The sequence below is a fragment of the Miscanthus floridulus genome, chromosome 11 (assembly GCF_019320115.1).
Source record: "Miscanthus floridulus cultivar M001 chromosome 11, ASM1932011v1, whole genome shotgun sequence".
Taxonomy (NCBI): Eukaryota; Viridiplantae; Streptophyta; class Magnoliopsida; order Poales; family Poaceae; genus Miscanthus; species Miscanthus floridulus.
Window position 1 is genome coordinate 38,680,471 of NC_089590.1, and position 24,359 is coordinate 38,704,829.

At 40.7% G+C, this 24,359-nt stretch overlaps 1 protein-coding gene across 1 annotated transcript; it reads left to right on the plus strand.

Annotated features, from left to right (window-relative positions):
* Window positions 1-22,334: 22,334 nt before the first annotated feature.
* LOC136494855 (protein PYRICULARIA ORYZAE RESISTANCE 21-like) lies at window positions 22,335-24,347 on the plus strand. The gene is made up of 3 exons (XM_066491029.1): window positions 22,335-22,410; window positions 22,775-22,856; window positions 23,386-24,347. Exons 2-3 carry the CDS (start codon window positions 22,775-22,777, stop codon window positions 24,075-24,077), a joined length of 774 nt encoding a protein of 257 aa, XP_066347126.1. The 5' UTR covers window positions 22,335-22,410; the 3' UTR covers window positions 24,078-24,347.
* The last annotated feature ends 12 nt before the right edge of the window (window positions 24,348-24,359 follow it).

The following is a 24,359-nucleotide window of genomic DNA, read 5'->3' on the forward strand; positions in this document are numbered from 1 at the left end:
CCATGAGGACTACATGGCTCTGGTCTTAGTCTAGTACCTTGCTCTTTCTAGTTTGTAGCAGTTTACCAAAAGGGCAAGAGGGGCATACCGGGCTGGGTATGGGCCTCATCCCCATGGTGTGTACTATGCTGCGTGTATCAGTGCCACTTTTGGAGATGACTCCATAACACTTGGGAGATGGAATCCTTAGCGACTGCTTTTTATTAGAATGACTGGGGAAAAGCTTCGTAGTGTACCCTGCCTGCTCACCTTAGAAGTGTTTTGGGAGTTGCAAACCCAGGCATATGGGTAACACGATTCATGGTGAAAGTGTACTTAGGAGATGGAATCCTTAGCGATTGCTCTTTATTAGAATGACTGGGGAAAAGCTTTGTAGTGTACCATGCCTGCTCACCTTGGAAGTGTTTTGGGAGTTGCAAACCTAGACATATGGGTAACATGATTTGTGGTGAAAGTGTACAACCTCTGCAGAGTGTAAAACTGATATATCATCCGTGCTCACGGTCACAAGTGGCTTGGACCCTTACTGAATAGTGGTTACTCGGATGGTTTGGGTTATGATTAAATTGCTGATATCTCTAACTATTCACATTCAGGAGCCTAAGCATAACTTAGCAACTTATGATTAATAATAAAATATGACCAACTAAAAGTGCTTACCATAGTTCAGCCGTGTCGAGCCTTTTGAGCCTGCATACCCTCATGTTATGCTTGCTAAGCGGTAGTAGCTTACGCTTGTTTTATTTCAATACTTTGGCAAAATTCCGGATGGGTACTAGATGGAGGTTCTTCAGTGGAGTTTTTCAAGAGGTGTTAGGCTTATGATCAACCAGTTAACGATTCCTGTGGTGTTGGAGGCTTCGCTAGAAGAACAAAATTATAGAATATACTATAAAGTAAGACTATGTCTTTTGTAACTACTTATGCGCTATGTAATAAAGGCATTGTCTTTGATATTACCCCTTCATTTGTAACTATATATGTTAATTGAATTCCTAGGCACACATATGGTGTGTATCTGGTTTTGTCCATAAAACCAGGTGCTACAAAGTAGTATCAGAGCTATGTCGACTGTAGGACGCAAGTCTAGTTAGAAAATAATCGTTTTAAGGTTCAGAATTCGCTATAAAATCCTTGGTCTATAAACCTTGCTATTTTCTCATATACTATATTCTTGCGTCTGCTGTTCATCTTCTCCTTGTTGCTATAAATTTTGTCCCTGTCCTCACCCTTGTTTTGAATTGCTTTTATAGCTATCACTTACCACATTTTTGCACAACATGGAGGTGAAGCTATAGAGTTCTGAGCCCTTGATACAACAAGAACGCTAGTAACGTGAGTAGAGTCACTGAGTCCTAATGCTTGAATTGTGAACCTTTAATGTTTGAATGATTGTCTTGATGTTCATGCTTGATTTGGATCTTTGTAATGATTACAATGATTTTGTGGGTTATGCTCATAATTTCATGATAAGGCATAAGGACAAATGATTAGATAGTTGGGTTGGTCTTTCTCATCTCTACGTGTGCTGTTTCTGAGCAGTCAGTGTTCATCGGGTTATATCTCCTAAGGTAGATGCCCAAAAGTCATGGATTGCAACCAATAATTGTGCTAAATGTTGCATACAGATGGTTTCTACTAGGAGAAGTGCTTCACATGATGGCAGAAGGAATGCCCCTAATGCTAATCCACTACCACCAAATCCTCCAACTATAGAGCAATCTATGATGGCACAGACTCAATTGCTACAGACCTATGTTTAGAATGTATGCATCAACCCCCATCAAGCACCACCGAGGGACACACGTGGTGAATTTATGAAGGGACATCTACCAACATTCTCTCATGCAAGTGATCCACTAGGAGCTAATGACTGGCTTAGAGCTGTGGAGCGACAACTTAACATAGCTTAGTGTAATGACCATCAGAAAGTGCTTTATGCATCCGGTCAACTTCAAGGAGCAGCTTTAGACTGGTGGGAATTATTTCAGGTTGGGAAAGATGTAAATCAGATTTGTTAGGAAGATTTCAAGACTGCCTTTAGATCTTATCATGTTCCTGAAGCTTTGGTAGAGATCAAGGAGGAGCAGTTCCTCAACTTGAAACAAGGTTCCATGACAGTGTGTGAGTATCATAACAAATTCACTCAGCTGTCACGTTATGCTCCAAGAGAGGTGGTTAATGATGCTAAGAAATAGAAACGCTTCTTGAAAGGATTAAATGACGGACTTCAATTGCAGTTGATGACTGTTGAGTATCCTAACTTCCAAACTTTGGTGAATAGGGTCATTTTGATTGAGAACAAGCGTCGGGAAATAGAAGAGAAGAAAAAGAGAATTCAAAGCCAATCTGTAGGTAGCAACACACGCCCTTGCTACACTTCCCAGCAAGAATTTCAGCAGAGATACTAGGAATCAACTAGTTAGTGGAATTTTGATCCTCCTCAACAACTCCCTCAACACCAGCAAGAGCAACAATATGTGAACCAGAGTCCACCCTAGGAACCCCTCGTCAACTCCCCAATGAAGGATAGTGTGTCCAACACTCCCTATTTAGGCAAGAAGTGCTACCATTGTGGTGAGCCCGATCATTATGCGAGTCAGTGTCCAAAGAAGTCGAACAAGCAACAATCCCACAACGGAAACCATAAACAACGAAAACCATAAACAATGGACTCATGTGCAAGGCAGAGTCAATTATGTGATGCTAGAATCTACACAAGAAGCCCGGGATGTTGTGTTTGGCACGTGTCTAGTCAACTTTAGCCCTGCATCAGTTTTGTTTGATTTGGGAGCTTCACATTCCTTCATTGCGCATCGTTTTGTTAAGGAGCACAATATACCAAAGTGTCCTATGAAGAAACAGATGTTAGTTGACTCACCTTGTGGGGATATGCAAGCTACTCTAATGTGTCCTAGTGTAAGAGTTGAAATAAGGGGGGGTAGAGTTTTTGGCAAATCCGATTGTGCCGAAGTCTTCAAGCATAGATGTAATTCTTGGAATGGAATGGCTAAATCCACGAAAGGCTATTATCCAATGTGAGAATGGTACAGTACACTTGACATCCAAGTCTGGAGAAGAAGTTATTTGCAAGGCAACTACAATGACAAGAGAGGTGTGTAGTGTTAATCAGATGAAAGGTGCAACCATTGATAAGACCAAGGTTGTTAATGAGTTTCCAGATGTTTTTCTTGATGATTTGTTGGGTATGCCGCTAGACCGTGATATTGAGTTTGTTATTGAGCTTTTGCCTAGAACTGCACCTATAGCCAAGAGACCATATCGGATGGGAGTCAATGAGCTAGAAGAACTTAAGAAATAGTTAAAGGAGCTATAGGATAAAGGTTTCATATATCCTAGTTCTTCACCATGGGGAGCCCTAGTTATATTTGTTGAAAAGAAAGATGGTACGTAGAGAATGTGTGTGGATTATTGCTCTCTTAATGAGGTAACCATCAAGAACAAGTATCCTTTGCCTAGAATTGATGATCTGTTTGATCAATTACGAGGTGCTTGTGTGTTCTCCAAGATTGATCTTCGCTCTAGTTATCATCAGTTAAGGATTCGTTCATCGGACATTCCTAAGACTGCTTTTACCACTCGGTATGGATTATATGAGTACACGGTTATGTCCTTTGGATTGATGAATGCCCCTGCATACTTCATGTATATGATGAATAAGGTGTTTGTGGAATATCTCAATAAGTTTGTTGTGGTATTCATTGATGATATTCTAGTCTTCTCCAAAACAGAAGCAGAACATGAAGAGCATTTGAGATTAGTCCTGTAGAAACTTAGAGAACATCAATTGTATGCTAAGTTAAGTAAGAGCGAGTTCTGGCTAAAGGAAGTCTCTTTCCTTAGGCATGTTATCTCTAATGGTGGAGTAGCTGTGGATCCCAAGAAGGTTATTGATGTGTTGAGTTGGAATCCACCTCAGAATGTGGGTGAAGTCCGGAGTTTCCTAGGAATGGCCGGATATTATCGGAGGTTCATTGAAGTTTTTTCTAAGATTGCCAAGCCTATGACATCTCTACTTGAGAAGAATGCTAGGTTTGTATGGACTGAGCAATGTCAAGTTAGTTTTGAAGAGTTGAAGAAAAGGTTGACTACAACTTTGGCGCTGGTACTACCAGATCTAAACAAGAGTTTCTCCATCTACTGTGATGCATCTCGACTTGGTCTAGGTTGTGTTCTTATGCAAGAAGGACGAGTAGTGGCTTATGCATCCAGGCACTAAAGAAGCATAAACTAAATTATCCCACCCATAATTTAGAGTTAGCCGCTGTGGTTCATGCATTGAAGATTTGGAGACATTATCTTGTTGGACATAAGTGTGATATTTATATAGATCACAAGAGTTTGAAGTATATCTTCACTCAGTTAGATTTGAACTTGAGGCAACATCATTGGTTAGAGCTAATCAAGGACTATAATTTGGAGGTACACTATCACCCTAGAAAGACAAATGTTGTAGCTGATGCTTTGAGCCGAAGGAGATATGTTAATGCAACTCTAGTGACACAGTTACCTAAGGAGTTATGTGCTGAATTCGAGCATCTTAATTTGGAAATAGTTGCTAATGCGATGGAATTGGAAGTGGAACCTACACTTGAGCAAGAGATCTGCAAGGGTCAGTTGAAAGATAAGAAAATCAAGGAGATAGCAGAACTTATCACAATTGGTAAAGCACCGGGTTTTCGATTGGATGATCAGGGAACAGTGTGGTTCGAAAAGAGAATATGTGTACCAGCAATAAAGTCCATTCGAGAGATTATTCTAAGAGAAGCCCATGACTCAGCATACTCTATCCATCTAGGTAGTACAAGATGTACCTAGATCTAAAGGAGAAGTACTAGTGGTATGGTTTGAAAAGAGATGTGGCTGAGTATGTAGCAATATGTGACACCTATCAACGAGTCAAGGCAGAACATCAAAGACCAGTAGGTTTACTTCAACCTATGAAGATACCTGAGTGGAAGTGGGAAGAAGTTGGTATGGATTTCATTGTTGGATTACCATGCACTCAGAGTGGTTATGACTCAATTTAGGTAATTATAGATCGGTTGACTAAGGTTGCTCACTTTATACCAGTCAAGACTACATATATAGGTGCAAAGTTGGTAGAATTATACATGCAATGGATAGTATGTTTGCATGGAGTTCCTAAGAAGATTGTGTCAGATAGAGGTACTTAGTTTACATCACACTTTTAGAAGAAATTGCATGAGTCTATGGACACTAAGTTGAACTTTAGCTCAGCTTATCATCCAAAAACTGATGGACAAATAGAGAGAACCAATCAGATCTTAGAGGATATGTTGAGAGCTTGTGCTTTGCAATATGGTACAAGTTGGGATAAGAGTTTGTGTTACGCTGAGTTCTCCTACAACAATAGTTACCAGAAGAGTCTCAAGATGGCACCATTCGAGGCACTATATGGTAAAAAGTGTAGAACTCCATTGTTCTGGAATCAGACAGGAGAAAGTCAAGTGTTTGGACCTGAGATCCTCAAGGATGCTGAAAGGCAAGTGCAGACTATTAGGGAAAACTTAAGAGTGGCACAGTCAAGGCAGAAGAGTTATGCTGACACTCGGAGAAGGGAATTGGTTTTTGAAATAGGGGGATTATGTTTATCTAAAAGTATCACCTATGAGGAGTGTGAGAAGGTTTAACATGAAAGGAAAGTTAGCACCAAGATATATTGGACCTTTCAAGATTTTAGAGAGACGTGGAGAAGTAGCTTATCAGTTGGAATCACTTGAGAGTTTGTCAGGTGTACATGATGTGTTCCATGTGTCTCAATTAAAGAAGTGTTTGTGTGTACCCAAGAAGCAGATACCATTAGAAGAGCTTACAGTTAAGGAAGATCTTACCTATGAGGAATTTTTGGTAAAGATTTTGGAGATGGCAGAAAGAGTTACAAGGAGTCGAGTTATAAAGATGTGTAAGGTTCAATGGAATCGGTATACAGAAGATGAGGCTACTTGGGAAAGAGAAGAGGATTTGAGAAAAACATACCACAGTTATTTGAGTAAGCATCATCCAAATCTCTAGGACAAGATTCATTTTAAGGGGGTAGAATTGTAACACCCTAAAATTTGCTTTTCTTCAAATAGAATTAAATTCATTTAATTATGAATTTTTGTGTACATTTAAACCTAGGGAAAATAATAATCTTTATTGAAATTAAAATTCATCATAAGTTTAGCAACATGGTTGTGTATTCATGCTGCTGCATATAAATTTTGTACTGTGTGATTTGAAATTGGATTTTGAATTGATTTGAATTTGCATTTAAAATTTGTTTGGAAATTGGCTTAGAAAATAGAAAAGGAAATTCTCTCCCTCGCTTGGCTTTTGGCCCAAAGACCATTTTTCTCCCTCTGGCTCCTGGCCATAGGCCTGTTTCTTCTCTGTCGCTGGCCCAGTCCACCAGCACTGGCCTACTTGCGCCCCGTGCTTCTCTTCTGTGCGGCCCAACATTCCTTCTTAGCCCCATGGCCCGTTGCAGTTGGCCTAGCACAGCAAGCCCATAGGCCGACTAGTCGCGCTACGCCTTTCCTTCCTCTCTGAGCCGCTAACGCGCCGGGCCCGCTCGTCAAGCGTCTCCTTCCTCCTCCATCTCGTGTCTGGCATGGACACCATGCCGACGCCACCCGAGTCTGGCCCTGCCACCCCTCATGCGTCGTGCCGCCCAAGTTTCTGTGCCCCATAAATACCACCGCGCCACGCCGCCACCCTATACCGCCTTAGAGCTAGCTATTGCCCTGCTTTTGAGCTGTAGTCGCCGAAGGAGATCCGTCGTCCACCTCATGGAGTACCACGGCTGCTCTATTCCCTCTCTACTGACACGAGTACCCTAGGTGAGTTCGCCTTCCCTTGTACTATCTTCTGGTGTTGTTCCCGTCAAGTTTGGAGCTCGGAAACCCGATTCCGGTGAGGTCTCGCCACCGTTAGTGGCAGCCACCGCGCCGGAGTCCTATTTCGGTCGGCCTGAGCTTCCCATCCCGTCTTGGCCGTTCGATCTAAAAACAACGTCCTGGAATAGAACTTACCCATTCACGGCGATTTTACAAAAAGGCCATTATAATTATTTCAGCCTTAACCCGTAGTCCCTAGCTTATTTCAAATGGACCCCTGCGCTTTTCTGTTATCGAACCCACAACCCATACCACTTTTGCATAATACGTTTTGTTATTTAGAAAGCGTAGTTTCTTCGGTTTAAATCCAAAATACGTTTTCACCTATTTACAGTTTTGCCACTAATCTTGTTTTAGCCATAAAATCTCCGTTTTAACTCTGATTTGATTCGTTCAAGTTGCGTTAGATGCGTAATTCCATAACCTACATGTTTATACTACTATTAAGTAAGTTTTTAACTTTTAAGAATCGAGGTTAGATTTAATCTATTATTTTACTAAAGGAAATCTTGTTTAATTCATAACTTCTTTGTTTTAGCTCTGAATTTTGTGATCTTCGCATATGTGTGATCATAGCGAGACGTAGATTCATTTTACAAACTTTTCATCTTGATTTTATGTTGATGGGTGTACTGTTCTAATCTATAGTTTTTGTTTGCTATGCATGGTTGTATGGATGCCTGTGTGGTGCTGATTGATCTCGAGTAGACATTGAGTTTTGTGTTGGTGATCTAGAGCAACTTTGAAGATCAAGACCAGCAGCGATACTTTGAAATAAGGCAAGTATAATTTAAGGCTCCTCGTTACCCATTCACTTTAATGAAATCTCAATTCATGTGCATATGTTAATGAACTGCTCGGAGTCTACCTACCTTGATATTGATTATCCTATCCTTGATATACCTATGGGTTTTGCATGTGGATAGTATGCTCAGTTTGCTCCAACTAATAATGATTAAAGAATACAATTAAAGATATATGCAACATGGTATTAAAAGATGTTTTTTAGCAACATGGAACCAAGGGGCTGGAGCATTGGGCCTTTTCTTAGGATGCTCTGGTTTCTCTCCATAAGGTCTTATCTTTAAGTGACAACCTAGGACTTACAGTACAACCATGAGGACTACATGGCTCTGGTCTTAGTCTAGTACCTTGCTCTTTCTAGTTTGTAGCAGTTTACCGAAAGGACAAGAGGGGCATACCAGGCTGGGTATGGGCCTCATCCCCAGGGTGTGTACTATGCTGTGTGTATCAGTGCCACTTTTGGAGATGACTCCAAAACACTTGGGAGATGGAATCCTTAGCGACTGCTCTTTATTAGAACAACTAGGGAAAAGCTTCGTAGTGTACCCTACTTGCTCACCTTAGAAGTGTTTTGGGAGTTGTAAACCCGGGCATATGGGTAATACGACTCGTGGTGAAAGTGTACAAACTTTGCAGAGTGTAAAACTGATATATCAGCCATGCTTACGGTCACGAGTGGCCTGGACCCTTACTGAATAGTGGTTACTCGGATGGTTTGGGTTATGATTAAATTGCTGATATCTCTAATTATTCATATTCAGGAGCCTAAGAATAACTTAGCAACTTATGATTAATAAGAAAATATGACCAACTAAAAGTGCTTACCGCAGTTTTGCCGTGTTGAGCCTTTTGAGCCTGCATCCCCTCATGTTATGCTTGCTAAGCGGTAGTAGCTTATGCTTGTTTTATTTCAATACTTTGGCAAAATCCCGGATGGATACCAGATGGAGGTTCTTCAGTGGACTTTTCCAATCGGTGTTTGGCTTGTGATCAACCAGTTGACGATTCCTATGGTGTTGGAGGCTTCACCAGAAGAACAGAGTTATAGAATATACTGTAAAGTAAGACTGTCTTTTGTAACTACTTATGTGCTATGTAATAAAGACATTGTCTTTGATATTACCCCTTCATTTGTAACTATATATGTGAATTGAATTCCTAGGCACACATATGGTGTGTATCTAGTTTGTCCTTAAAACCAGGTGCTACATAGGATCTCTTATAATTTAGAATAAATTAACTTTAAATAATTTGATACTACCTTAAATTCCAAGATTAAAGGAATAAAACAATTTGTTTTCAAGACAAGTGGCTCCCTTGGATTGATTTGATCTTATCTTCAAAAACCCCATCACTTCTTTTTGAATGGTTTTCCAAGAAACAAATCAAATGTAAAAGAGGTGTTCAGCAAAGAGATCCACTCTCACCTCTGCTCTTTATGTTTTAGAAACTAAGCTATATATTATATCTTGTTATCAATGAAGGTCGTCCGTGTTAAAATTTGTTGAAGCTACCTGTTGCTAAAGAAGGTGCAGACTTTAAAGAGTCATCAATGCCTACCAAGGGGTTTTTGTGTGTGTAGGTGGGTGGGTGGGTGGAGGGAGGAGGGTTGGTTTAATACGCTAAACCTGAAAATTCTCTTGAACTAAAAATGTGGAAATTCAATATATTTGTTTGGAACATCCACACATGTTTAGGGTCCCAGATATCTCTAAAACCATCGTAGTTTGATCACCAACCAATTTAGTCATGAAATAGACCATCAAATTACCTTGCTTCCTTAGGTTTTGTATGAAATATTACTTTCCTTCCATGCATCTAGAACTTCAAGTACATCAGGATGAAACCCTTATAGTCAACTCACAATAGGAATTCAAAAACAACCAACAATAACAAGCACAAGTGACACAAGTGTTAACATAAGTTCGAACACACCATAAAGGAATGCCTATATGTCCTTGTTGTTGAAGAGACCACAAAGCTTTTGAGTCTCCCTCCCAACTCTATAACCTCTTTTAAGCAGACATGAAGATCAAGCGTGAGGTTTCCAAAATAATTTGAAGCTACATGCTGCTAAAGAAGGTGTAGACTTTAAAGCGTCATCAATGCCTACCAAGGGGTTTTTGTGTGTGTAGGTGGGTCGGTGGGTGGAGGAAGGGGAGTTGGTTTAATACGCTAAAGCTGGAAATTCTCTTGTACTAAAAATGTGGAAATTCAATAGATTTCTTTGGAACATCCACACATGTTTAGGATCCCAGATATCTCTAGAACCATCATAGTTCGATCACCAACCAATTTAGTCATGAAATAGACCATCAAATTACCTTGCTTGCTTAGGTTTTGTATGAAATATTCCTTCCCTTCCATGCATCTAGAACTTCAAGTACATCAGGATGAAACTCTTACAATCAACTCACAATAGGAATTCGAAAACAACCAACAATAACAAGCACAAGTGACACAAGTATTAACATAAGTTCGAACACACCATAAAGGAATGCCTATATGTCCTTGTTGAAGAGACCACAAAGCTTTTGAGTATCTCTCCCAACTCTGTAACCTCTTTTAAGCAGACATGAAGATCAAGCGTGAGGTTTCCAAAATAATAAACCACAGCAATACAAACCTCTTGATGCTCACCACAATCATTTGGGAGCTTCACTGGAGAAGACTAACCATCTAGGAGCTAAGCTCCAATGTAAGGATTGAATGGCCCCCAAGAGGGGTGTGTGTGAATTGGGGCTCTAAAAAAATTATCATGACAAATGTTGGCCTATGCAACAGGTGTGATTGGCACTGACTGGATTAATACCCCCAACTTACTGCAAATGTCAGCTGCAGCTGCGGCATACCATATTATGGTGGCCAAAGCCACATAAGTGCATGGAACGGAGAATTTTTCACGATAATTTTGCCAATGTCAAGAAACAGTTAAATTACTTCTGGGATGTGGAAAGGTTGCATTGTCGTGTCACAAAATGATACAACCACATTTGTTTCTTAGTCATCATTGTTCGCTTGTGAAGCCAAAGTTAAGAACACAAGTGGTGACTGGTGGGTTTCGATGTCCCTGATTTCGATGTTCCATCCTCCCTGTCTTAATGTTTTGCTTGATAGCAAATATAGTAACCGCTTCAAACTATAGCTTGTTTTAGTTTTATCTTAATCCTTAATTAAGTCTAACTTTCTTTAACATTAGCAAGTTCTTAGAAAAACTATTTAAGTTCACAATTTGAAATAAATACACTGTCAAAACACGTTGCATGAAAATTTTAATGGAACTAATTTGATGTTGTAAATATGTGGTTACATTTTCTATGGATTTAATTTGGACAAAGCTAAACAAGTTTAATTTGATACAAAATCAAAATGAATGATAATATAGAAGAGAGGAAGCATAAAACTTGTAATTAAATTGTTGAATCTTGGCATATATACCAACAGAGAACACAACTTATGTTTGATTATTTAGTTAAGAAATGCACATCAGAGTATTCGATTTCTTGTTTCCTACTTTCCTAGTATCAGATAGGATCACAAGAGCTTCGTTGATTTGGATGGTGAGAATGAGAACTGAGAACACGCTGGAAATCTGAGGCTCCCAAAAAGGATCACAAGAACTGAGGTTGGCGCTATGTGGTCACCGAGAGCTTTTCTTTTTCGTTCTTAAATTTGCAAGGTTTTCAGCTTGGTACCCACAAATTTGCATCATGAATATTTTTTTGTGCTATTAAAAAATTCAGTAACTTCTGGATGAATATGTTGGTTCTAGATATTTCTAGGGAGCAAAGAAAGTAATATTGAGCAGTTGTACCTATCGATGAAGCCTCAATACGAATTCTATTGTAATCACTAACACTAATCAGTTAAATTCCTGCAAAAATACGGAATGATTACCCTGTCCTAAACAAAGATGTCGGCACCTGGTTTTAGTCACGTTTAGTCACTGTTTTGTGATGTACATAGGGCACAAGAAGTCATTTAATAACGCAAGTGGTGGTTCGGTACTTGAGTTTGAGTTGCCAGTGATTGTGACGTTCCGCTACTTCTTTTGTTCTTCGTACCGACCCTTGTGTACTATATGATGATGTTGTTCAGGACTTGTACTGTTTGTACGGTAAATTCCTTTATATTCATCCGGATTCTTCCTCCGAACGAAAAGGGCTTGCTCCTGAGAATCTGAATGAATCTAGAGAGTTGTTTTTTAAAGAAAACAATATATAAATAGTAAAAACCATTCGTGAACAGTGCCTTTTGCGGGGCGAGGCCGATTCAACGCAAAGGTACTGTATACTTCGACGTGCTTCTTGCTGTCTTGTATCAGAAAGCAGGATCCAAACTAGTTTAAATGATTTAGAGAATAATGCTTTCAGTAAAAGATCGAGGATGACTAGTTGATGAGATTTTGGTTCAGAATAACTAATACATGTAAGAATCTGGAAAAATTCTTATGTTCCAAACAAGGTTGTAATAATAGAAATAGTTTTCTTTAAACAAATTAAAAATGATCGCTGCTTCCTAGCTAGAAGTACCAGTTAGGGCATCTTTGGTTTTTGCAGTACCTCCTAAAATTTCTGTCACATCGAATGTTTGACACATGTATGGAGTATTAAATATAGACTAATTACGAAACTAATTGCACAACTTACGACTAATTTGCGAGACGAATCTTTTAAGCCTAATTAGTCCATGATTTGACAACGTGGTGCTACAGTAAACATATGCTAATGACGAATTAATTAGGCTTAAAAAATTCGTCTCGCAAATTAGCCTCCATCTATTTAATTAGTTTTATAATTAATCTATATTTAATGCTCCTTATTAGTATCTAAATATTCGATGTGACATAAATTTTAAAACCAACTAAAGAACCAAACACCTTAGTGGCAAGAAATCAGTAATGCACGCCATGTGGTGATTGGACTTCAATCAATGCCGGGCTTCTTGACGTTGTCGCGTGGTTCCATTCGCCGTCGGTAGCTAGTCCCTACTGTACTATGAAAATGTTGTTTACAAATTAAAATGTTGTTTAGGAGACATTGACACATTCGTACACACCATTTTTATTTATTTAGGAAATAATGATGAATGTGTAGGTGACACATCTACATTCTTTGATTTGGATAGTGGTTTCAGTAAAAGATTGAGGGTCATTCTAGATGGTGAGGTTTATTTGGGTTGAAATCCTCGTGGTCTCAAATGATTTCCGAAGCAGTGCACCTCTCTCCAAACAAGACCAGAAATAGGTGCTATGTGTATGTGGTTGCCTGCCGAAAATTTTCCTTCCGATTCTTGTATGTATGTGTTGATTATTACAAGGCGTAAAGTTCCAGCAACGAGAGTTACGCAGCAGGATTAGAGCATCATCTGTGTTTTCCTGTTCCTGCAAATTAAGTAATTCCTATATTACCCGAAGAGAGTAATATTAAGCAGCTATGATTGAAAAGAAGATCCGCCCCGTTCAGCTTATCTTATATTCGGCTTGTTCGACTTCTTTTTTTAATTAGAACAGTGTTTTTCTCTCACAATAATTCAGTCATAACAGTGTTTTTTTAACCAATTTTAGTCAAAATTCAGCTAGTCGAACAGGGCCACGATGATAAGTTTAGAAAAGCGAGCAAATAGACGGGAGAGAGAAGCGACACAAGTGGTTGAGCAGCAACCAAGGGCCAGTTTGGATGCCAAAATTTTTGACAAAACGCTATTGTAGCATTTTCGTTGTTATTTGATAATTAGTGTCCAATCATAGTCTAATTAGGCTTAAAAGATTCGTCTCGTGGATTTCGTCTAAACTATGTAATTAGTTTTATTTTTTATTTATATTTAATGCTTTATGTGTCCAAAGATTCGATGCGACGAAAAATCTTGAAAAATTTAGTATTTTTGGGTGCAACTAAAAACTCTCCTGCACAGCTCCAGTACTTTCCCCATCTCGCTCGTCATGTATAGTAGATAAAAAGATATAAATCCGGCCCCCTACCCACTCTGAACTCTGAAGTAGTGCTGCACCAACAACATTTATCGAGATGTGATCCAAAGGACGGAATGCTGCCATGTTGCTAATCATCATCTCTAGTGGATAACTGATCCTTTAAGACCATAGGCGCCTACGGTTGCTAGACCCGTTGGTCAAGCCTTCGGGTCACGTTCTCCATTACTAGAGTTTAAATTCTGGTCGGCGTTGTGGACAAACCCTCCTCGTCTATCTCACGTTTCCAAAACATAAGTAAAATGGATCGGCCCTCTCACCGAATAACGGGCCCTGTGTGCGGGCGGCTAAAATAGCTCAGGGGTGTCTACCCCGTAGCCTCAGTTTTTGTTTTAAGACGTTAGGCCATTTCCCATTGAAAAGTTTCATAGCGTTATTCTAAAAGAACATAGAAACATAGATAAAAAATCACTTTTAATATATAATTTTTTATTTAATAGATATCTAATTTTAAGACTTATCTAAAACTGGAAACCAAGCCGAGAGGTGTTTCGTCCAAGTAAAACTCATTTTTTCACTTCTTCTTAAAGACATTGTCATGTTATATAGCTGTTCGTTAGCATCAAATCCGCCACGCCAAGGATGGCGAGGGCTTTACTCCACACCTGCCGAATGAAGGGGCAAATTAAAAGAGCAAGATGTGATCAATCTCTTCACTGTCCAACTCGCATAGGACGCAAGTCGACGTTTCCTGCAGCCCATGGCGATGTCGACGCGTTACGCCTGGGCAGTTTCGTGGCCGCGCGGCTGCGCCGTCGTCGTCACTCGTCAGAGCTCGCCGTCCTCAGCTGCTTGCCGACCTTGGCCACAGTGACCCAGTCACCGCATCGGCGTTCCTTCCATTGGTGGAGCTCGAGGAGAAAGAGAGAGACGGTCATTTGTATCGTACCCCCGCTGCAAACTCTTGAAAGAGACCGTTCCATATTCGAAAGTTTCGTTAAAAAATGACGGGAGAGTGAGAGTAGCCGGGCATGTCGTTGAGGACAACTAACCAGCCAAACTCCACTGTACAGCACCTCCGGTCCTCTCCCCATCTCATCAGGGAGTAGATACAAGATACCGATGATATCTGCCTACTCATTCTCAAGTGCTGTACGAGCACCAATTATCAAGGTATGATCCAACAGGCATCACAAAGGTACTGTATACTTCAACGTGCTTCTTGCTGTCTTGTATCATAAAGCAGGATGAAAACTAGTTTAAATGATTTAGAGAATAATGCTTTCAGTAAAAGATCGAGGATGACTAGTTGATGAGATTTTGGTTCAGAATAACTAATACATGTAAGAATCTGGAAAAATTCTAGTGTTGCAAACAAGGTTGTAACAACAGAAATAGTTTTCTTTAAACAAGTTATAAGATGCTAGGAGAATACCCCACGCATTGCTGCGGCGATTCCAGATAATTTAAAAAAGAAATTAGTTTATTTATATTTATAGTTATACGAATGAAACTAACTTAAATTATTTTTGGTGAATGGTTTGACATATTGATGTGGACAACTAAATGCATGTTAGTGAATGAAGAGATAACTATCATAATTACATTTGCTAGTTGGCTATAATTGCAAGTTCTAGTGGATTATTGATGTGGATAGCTTGCATGTTGAGAGAAATCTCTAGTGGGGTTTAGCTTTATAAGAGTATGTGATATAGATAATATGATTGAATAAATATCATAATATATGTTAGTAAATGATGTGGTTTACTTATGTAAATAGCTTGAATGAAGATATAAGGACGGGTTAGTTGGATGTTGATATTGACACTTTGTATGGCAAGATAATTGCATGTGCTAGTGGGATATTCTAGTAGATGCTGATGTAGACACTTTACATTGCAAGATAAATTGCTAGTAGGATTTGAAAATATAAGATATATAGATAAGGCCCACAAAAAACCATCCATAATCCAAGTTGGTGCTGATTTGTCGGGTTTTCTATTTTCAATCGAATGTTGTACATTCATCAACAACAATAGAAAAAAATAGAAGTTATCATTCTCAAGCTACCTAAAACTTTGCATGCATAGTCCCTCCATTCTTAAGTATACGCTGTCATGCTAAAATTCTAGGACAAATGTGAGGTAAAGCTAATGACGTAGGTAATCCTCTCATAATCGTGAGGAGGTATTTTGCTTTACCATATTTTAAACAAGGTCATTGGGATGATAATAGACATTAATGGCATGTACACACGTGATTGGGCTTGGACAATTAATAAATGTGTTAGTGTAGTTAATTCACCTAGGATGTAACATCTTAAGATTTGCTTTTCTTCAAATAGAATTAAATTCATTTAATTATGAATTTTTGTGTACATTTAAACCTAGGGAAAATAATAATCTTTATTGAAATTAAAATTCATCATAAGTTTAGCAACATGGTTGTGTATTCATGCTGCTGCATATAATTTTTGTACTGTGTGATTTGAAATTGGATTGTGAATTGATTTGAATTTTTATTTAAAATTTGTTTGGAAATTGGCTTAGAAAATAGAAAAGGAAATTCTCACCCTCGCTTGGCTTTTGGCCCAAAGACCATTTTTCTCCCTCTAGCTCCTGGACGCAGGCCTATTTCTTCTCTGTCGCTGGCCCAGTCCACCAGCGTCGGCCTGCTTGCGCCCCGCGCTTCTCTTTTGTGCGGCCCAGCATTCCTTCTCAGCCCCGCGGCCCACTACAGTCGGCCCAGCACAGCAAGCCCACAGGCCGACCAGTCGCGTTGCGCCTTTCCTTCCTCTCTGAGCCGCTGACGCGCCGGGCCCGCTCGTCAGGCGTCTCCTTCCTCCTCCATCTCATGTCCGACATGGACACCACGCCGACGCCGCCCGAGTCCGGCCCTGCCACCCCTCATGCGCCATGCCACCCAAGTTTCTGTGCCCCATAAATACCGTCGCGTCGCGCCGCGCCGCCTCCCTATACCACCATAGAGCCAGCTATTGCCCTGCTTTCGAGCTACAGTCGCCGAAGGAGATCCGCCGTCCGCATCGTGGAGTACCGCGGCCGCTCTGTTCCCTCTCCGTCGAAGCGAGTACCCTAGGTGTGTTCGCCTTCCCTTGTACTATCTTCCGGTGTTGTTCCCGTCAAGTTTAGAGCTTGAAAACCCGATTCCGGTGAGGTCTCGCCACCGTCAATGGTAGCCACCGCGTCGGAGTCCTGTTCCGGCCGGCCTGAGCTTCCCAACCCATCTTGGCCGTCCGATCTGAAATCAGCGGCGAGGATTAGAACTTACCCCTTCGCGGTGATTTTACAAAAAGGCCATTATAATTATTTCAGCCTTAACCCACAGTCCCTGGCTTATTTCAAAAGGACCCCTGCGCTTTTCTGTTATCGAACCCACAGCCCATAGCACTTTTGCAGAATTAGTTTTGCTCTTTAGAAAGCGTAGTTTCTTTGGTTTAGATCCAAAATACGTTTTCACCTATTTACAGTTTTGCCACTAATCTTGTTTTAGTCATAAAATCTCCGTTTTAACTCCGATCTGATCCGTTCAAGTTGCGTTAGGTTCGTAATTCCATAATCTACATGTTTATACTATTATTAAGTAAGTTTTCAACTTTTAAGATTCGAGGTTAGATTTAATCTATTATTTTATTAAAGGAAATCTTGTTTAATTCATAACTTCTTCGTTTTAGCTTCGAATTTTATGATCTTCGCGTCTCTGTGATCATAGCGAGACATAGATTCATTTTACAAACTTTTCATCTTGATTTTATATTGATGGGTGTACTGTTCTAATCTATAGTTTTCGTTTGCTATGCATGGTTGTATGGATGCCTGTGTGGTGCTGATTGATGTCGAGTAGACAGTGAGTTTTGTGTTGGTGATCTGGAGCAACTTTGAAAATCAAGACCAACAGCGATACTTTGAAATAAGGCAAGTATAATTTAAGGCTCCTTATTACCCATTCACTTTAATGAAATCTCAATTCATGTGCATATGTTAATGAACTGCTCGGAGTCTACCTACCTTAATATTGATTATCCTATCCTTGATATACCTATGGGTTTTGCATGTGGGTAGTATGCTCAGTTTGCTCCATCTAATAATGATTAAAGAATATAATTAAAGATATGTGCAACATGGTATTAAAAGATGTTTTAGCAACATGGAACCAAGGGGGCTAGAGCATTGGGCGTTTTCTTATGGTGCTCTAGTTTCTCTCCATAAGGACTTATCTTTAAGTGACAACTCAGGACTTATAGTACAACCATGAGGACTACATGGCTCTGGTCTTAGTCTAGTACCTTGCTCTTTCTAGTTTGTAGCAGTTTACCGAAAGGGCAAGAGGGGCATACCGGGCTGGGTATGGGTCTCATCCCCAGGGTGCGTACTATGCTACGTGTATGAGTGCCACTTTTGGAGATGACTCCATAACACTTGGGAGATGGAATCCTTAGCGACTGCTCTTTATTAGAATGACTGGGGAAAAGCTTCGTAGTGTACCCTGCTTGCTCACCTTGGAAGTGTTTTCGGAGTTGCAAACCTGGGCATATGGGTAACAAGACTCGTGGTGAAAGTGTACAACCTCTGCAGAGTGTAAAGCTAATATATCTGCCGTGCTCATGGTCACAAGTGGCCTGGACCCCTACTGAACAGTGGTTACTCGGATGGTTTGGGTTATGATTAAATTGTTGATATCTCTAACTATTCCCATTCGGGAGCCTAAGCATAACTTAGCAACTTATGATTAATAATAAAATATGACCAACTAAAAGTGCTTACCGCAGTTCAGCCATGTCGAGCCTTTTGAGCCTGCATCCCCTCATGTTATGCTTGCTAAGCGGTAGTAGCTTACGCTTGTTTTATTTCAATACTTTGGTAAAATCCCGGATAAGTACCAGATGGAGGTTCTTCAGTGGAGTTTTCCAAGAGGTGTTAGGCTTGTGATCAACCAGTTGACGATTCCTGTGGTGTTGGAGGCTTCGCCAGAAGAACAGAGTTATAGAATTATGGCAGAACCGCCTAATCTAATGCCTCACAGGAGTGCTCGTCTTCCATTAGACACTAAGCACTCGAGGGAGAACACTAAATTACTCGGTTCCATCGGGCACACCCTAGGAGAGAACCCGAAAGTCCACAATTTTGCCATCAGGATCACAAATGAGAGAATAAAGCTTACATCATTCTTAACCATTTCTTACATCACTTGTAGTACAACATCAGAGTATAATATTTATTATTATAACAGCAGAATGTAATCATATTATCAGAGTTATGAACAATTTAAATTAATAAGGGAATATAAACATGTGATCAGAATTACAGTGGAAATAATTATCCAATCATGGTAGGATGAAGTATTGATATATAAACTATGATAATAGATTATGAAACTTTCATTTATAAAAGCATTTGGTGAGGGTTATAAATAACAACTACGATCGCAGCATAAAGGAATCCTCGCTGAGCCCACTAGGAGGTATCCACACACAAAGGTCAGTTCTAGCATCCACCTGTCACCTACAATGCAACAGGGGGAATAAAACCCTGAGTACTCAATTGTACTCAGCAAGACTTACCCGACAGGAGGAAAGAAAAGACTCAAAGGATATGCAAGGCTATCTGGCTTATGGGTTGATTGCATTTGCAGGAAGCATTACTAAGCGTGCGTCCTTATATTTCGATTTTTATTAATAGCCGTATTGGTTCATTAACTAACATTCTATGTAAGCACCTGTACTACTTTCAAGCAGGTGGTAAGCAATCAGATTTCCTTTTCCATCTTCCATCTTTCCTCTTTCAGTTCTTACTACAATGCTAAACCACAAGCAAGTCATACCGGATCGCCCGACGATTCGTGAATCAATGCCCCCAGCTGGGTACCCCGAAAACACACGCCCCGCTTGTACCCTAGGCACAAGCAGGACCAACCCATCACTCTCCTGTCCCGGGTGTCCAGGTCCTCGTCCAAACTGGGACTCCAATCCCCCGCCCCTGAGTCCCGGACTCAGTGCGGTGCAAAGACCTCCTCCACCAAAATAAAACCCTAACAGTCGGTCCGAAAAGAGCCGGATCCACGACAAGAGAGCAACAAGTCTTCTAAGCGCCCATACACAAGTATGTGCTCGGGATAATAAGTCTATGACCTACCTAGAGTCTTATGCAATGAACGGTCCTTAACCGACCAGACAGGGAAAGCAGTGTAACCAAGCTATGCCCCGCGTCCACGGCGACACAACCTCTTACACCCACCAATACCCAAACCATATCCCTGCCCGGTCACCAAGTTCCTTTCCACCATTTATATTTTCCAAGTGATAATAATAATCCAGTAATATATTTCCTATATCTCGCGAGCGACAGGCAATCACTCGACTTCTACCGGAGTCCTGTAGCATAGCAATCTATCCGACCCTGTCATACTAGTAAGACTCATAGGATAAAGATATATATGCAAGTGAGTTTCATTCAACTCCTTAAAACTTAATGCACAAATATAATTTAAACTGCAGAAAAGTAGAGGTTGTGCACCGGGGCTTGCCTGGGTAAGAGATATTAAAAAGTTAGTATCAACATCTTCAGATCATCCACCATCAACTGAACAGAAAATCCATTGCATCATCTCCTGGAGAGAATACCATTATACTATCTTCGGATTCCCAATCATCCTTCAATTGATCCGTTGATTTATATGATATGCATACAATGCAATGCAAAGATGTATCGTACCCCCACTGCAAAACTCTTGAAAGAGACCGTTCCATATTGGAAAGTTTCGTTAAAAAATGACGTTGAGGACATGTCGTTGAGGACAACTAACCAGCCAAACTCTACTGTACAGCAGCTCTAGTCCTCTCCCCATCTCATCAGGGAGTAGATACAAGATACCGATGATATCTCCCTACTCATTCTCAAGTGTTGTACGAGCACCAATTATCAAGGTATGATCCAACAGGCATCACAAAGGTACTGTATACTTCGACGTGCTTCTTGCTGTCTTGTATCAGAAAGCAGGATCAAAACTAGTTTAAATGATTTAGAGAATAATGCTTTCAGTAAAAGATCGAGGATGACTAGTTGATGAGATTTTGGTTCAGAATAACTAATACATGTAAGAATCTGGAAAAATTCTTGTGTTGCAAACAAGGTTGTAATAACAGAAATAGTTTTCTTTAAACAAATTATAAGATACTAGGAGAATACCCCGTGCGTTGCTGCGGCGATTCCAGATAATTTAAAAAGAAATTAGTCTATTTATATTTATAGTTATATGAATGAAACTAACTTAAATTAATTTTGATGAATGGTTTGACATATCGATGTGAACAACTAAATGCATGTTAGTGAATGAAGAGATAACCATCATAATTACATTTGCTAGTTGGCTATAATTGCAAGTTCTAGTGGATTGTTGATGTGGATAGCTTGTATGTTGAGAGAAATCTCTAGTGGGGTTTAGCTTTATAAGAGTATGGGATATAGATAATATGATTGAATAAATATCATAATATATGTTAGTAAATGATGTGGTTTACTCATGTAAATAGCTTGAATGAAGATATAATGACGTGTTAGCTGGATGTTGATATTGACACTTTGCATGGCAAGATAGTTGCATGTGCTAGGGGGATATTCTAGTAGATGCTGATGTAGACACTTTACATTGCAAGATAAATTGGTAGTGGGATTTGAAAATATAAGATATATAGATAAGGCCCAACAAAAAACCATCCATAATCCAAGTTGGTGCTGATTTGTCGGGTTTTCTATTTTCAATCGAATGTTGTACATTCATCAACAACAATAGAAAATAAATGGAAGTTATCATTCTCAAGCTACCTAAAACTTTGCATGCATAGTCCCTCCATTCTTAAGTATACGCTGTCATGCTAAAATTCTAGGACAAATGTGAGGTAAAGCATAAGTAAAATGGACTGGCCCTCTCATCAGATAACGGGCCCTATGTGCGGGCGGCTAAAATAGCTCAGGGGTGTCTATCCCGTAGTCTCAGTTTTTGTTTTAAGACGTTAGGCCATTTGTCATTGAAAAGTTTCATAACGTTATTCTAAAAGAACATAAAAACATAGATAAAAGAATCACTTTTAATATATAATTTTTTATTTAATAGATATTTAATTTTAAGACTTATCTAAAACTGGAAACCAAGCCGAGAGGTGTTTCGTCTAAGTAAAACTCATTTTTTTCACTTCTTCTTAAAGACATTGTCATGTTATATAGCTGTTCGTTAGCATCAAATCCGCCACGCCAAGGATGGCGTGGGCTTTACTCCACACCTGCCGAATGAAGGGGCAAATTAAAAGAGCAAGATGTGATCAATCTCTTCACTGTCGAACTCGCATAGCACGCAAGTCGACGTTTCCTGCAGCCCATGGCGATGTCGACGCGTTCCGCCTGGGCAGTTTGGTGGCCGCGCGGCTGCGCCGCCGTCGTCACTCGTCAGAGCTCGCCGTCCTCAGCTGCTTGCCGACCTTGGCCACAGTGACCCAGTCACCGCATCGGCGTTCCTTCCATTGGTGGAACTCGAGGAGAAAGAGAGAGACGATCATCAGCTGCAAACTCTTGAAAGAGACCGTTCCATATTCGAAAGTTTCATTAAAAAATGACGGGAGAGTGAGAGTAGCTGGACATGTCCTCTCCCCATCTCATCGGGGCGTATATATAGCCGTCCCCCATCCTCGGCAGAGGTACTCACTCCTCATCTCTCTTGCTCATCGCCAGCTCCCATAGCTGAAAGGTAAGCTCAAATCCTTCAACTTTCCTTTCACTGCTGCTAGAGAGCTGCTGCATTCAATTCGACGCATATTACTCGAGTGGACCAACATTGAATTCTAGTTTCTCTACTATAGTTTGATATATAGAAGTTATGTTGTAGCACTCGTGTTTGTTACCCAGAAAAAGAAGCATTTATCGTTACCAAACAGCGGAGAGTAAACACTGAGAAGAAGAGATTCATGGCACATGTTTTTTTGGGGGTGTTTCTTGTTCGTCGTTAAAGCATACTTAGTTTTTCACTTGAAAGGATGGCAGGAGATGTGCTGATGCTCTGCTACTTTCTGTTCGGCAATACGCCACTATTTGTTTCACATGTTTATTTGCAGATGGGTATACTGGTGATTACGGTGGACCTAGAATGCTGTCGCTGCAGAGCCAAGATCACCAAGGTCCTGGACTGCCTCAAAGGTACATTTTTTTTACTATGTATATATAAAGATGGGAATACTTCCATGATGCAATTGCAGATAGATATGTATAATACAACAATTGTTATATATGGAAAGATCAATAAAATAGTTGCACTGCAAACTAATTTTCCGCTGAAAGCAGAGTACGAGTATGAACAATCGTTGTTCTAAGAGACTGATATCATCCAAGGGGTAGTGCAATGCATTTTTCGCCAAACAAAGAAAGAAAGAAAGAACGAACGTTGGGGGTTACCAATTTTGCACAGGAAAGTTAGACGGTAACACAAATTTAATGTTGACCAGGTTTGCAAGATTCTTCTAAAACCACATGATCGATCTGAATCTAAAAACGTTTTAGCAAACACCGTCTAGGCATAATATGATACGTGAAAATCACCTCATAATCCTGCGGTTAATAAAATAAATAATCATAATTAAGAGAGCAACTACTAGCTTACGAGGCTGAATTCTGATCTGCGTGCTTGCAACAATAAATCGGTCAATTATCATTTTTTTAATTGACGCAGAGGAGTTCTGCATCGAGAAGGTGGAGTTCGAGGACAAGAAGGTGGTGGTGCGCGGGAAATTTGACGCCGAGAAGCTCTGCAAGAAGGTCTGGTGCAAGGCCGGGAAGTGCGTGAAGGACATCGTCATCGCGGAGGTGTGGCCAATGCCACCGCCACCCAAGCCATGCACTCCTTGCAAACCAAAGCCAGAGGAATCCAAGCCCAAGGGCTGCAAGCCCATGCCTGAGAAATGCTGTGTCTGTGAGCACTGCAAGCCCATGCCTGAGAAATGCTGTGTCTGTGAGCCCATGCCTGAGAAATGCTGTGTCTGTGAGCCCATGCCTCAGAAATGCTGTGTCTGTGAGCCCATGCCTGAGAAATGCTGTGTCTGCAAGCCCAAGCCTAAGCCTGAGGAAAAGCCTAAGCCGGAGCCGCCCAAGACAGAGTACAAGTTCGTGCCGTACCCGTACCCGGTGCCGAACCCCGTGATGTGCCAGAGCTGGCCATGGCAGTGCCCTCCTCACCAGCAGTGCCAGTGCTGCGAGAAGCAGCAGCCTCCCCCTCCTCCTCCGCCAACGTGCAGCTGTTCGAGCCACGCCAACTGTGGCTGCGGCCAGACACCACCGTCCTGCCCACCGCAGCCGCCGGTCTGGCCGCCCCCGTGGGCCGGCTGCAATGTCGTCACCGATGAGAACTCCTGCTCTGTCATGTAATCCATGGCTACATGCTTATCGTCACCTGTCTCTGTTGCTGTGCTGTGATTAGTACCGGACCCCGGATATCTGAATAATCCGACACTGCACAGGACGCAGATGTGCTTGGGTCTATCCTGTGCAGTGTGTTATACGAACGTGTCATGCCTTATTTTGTACGGTAGTATTTGTGTAGCTTCCAACTATAATTTACCCTTTGTAATGTGTATATTCATGTCTTTGTACGAGTTTCGTCGCAATTGTGAAATTTCCAACTAGAATTTGCTGAGCTATGTGGTGTAA

Excerpts from the sequence above, each read along its gene's own strand:
- LOC136494855 (XM_066491029.1), top strand. The coding sequence starts at position 22,775 with ATGGGTATACTGGTGATTACGGTGGACCTAGAATGCTGTCGCTGCAGA. Across the intron at positions 22,857-23,385 it reads GGTCCTGGACTGCCTCAAAG|AGGAGTTCTGCATCGAGAAG; the intron begins GTACATTTTTTT and ends TAATTGACGCAG.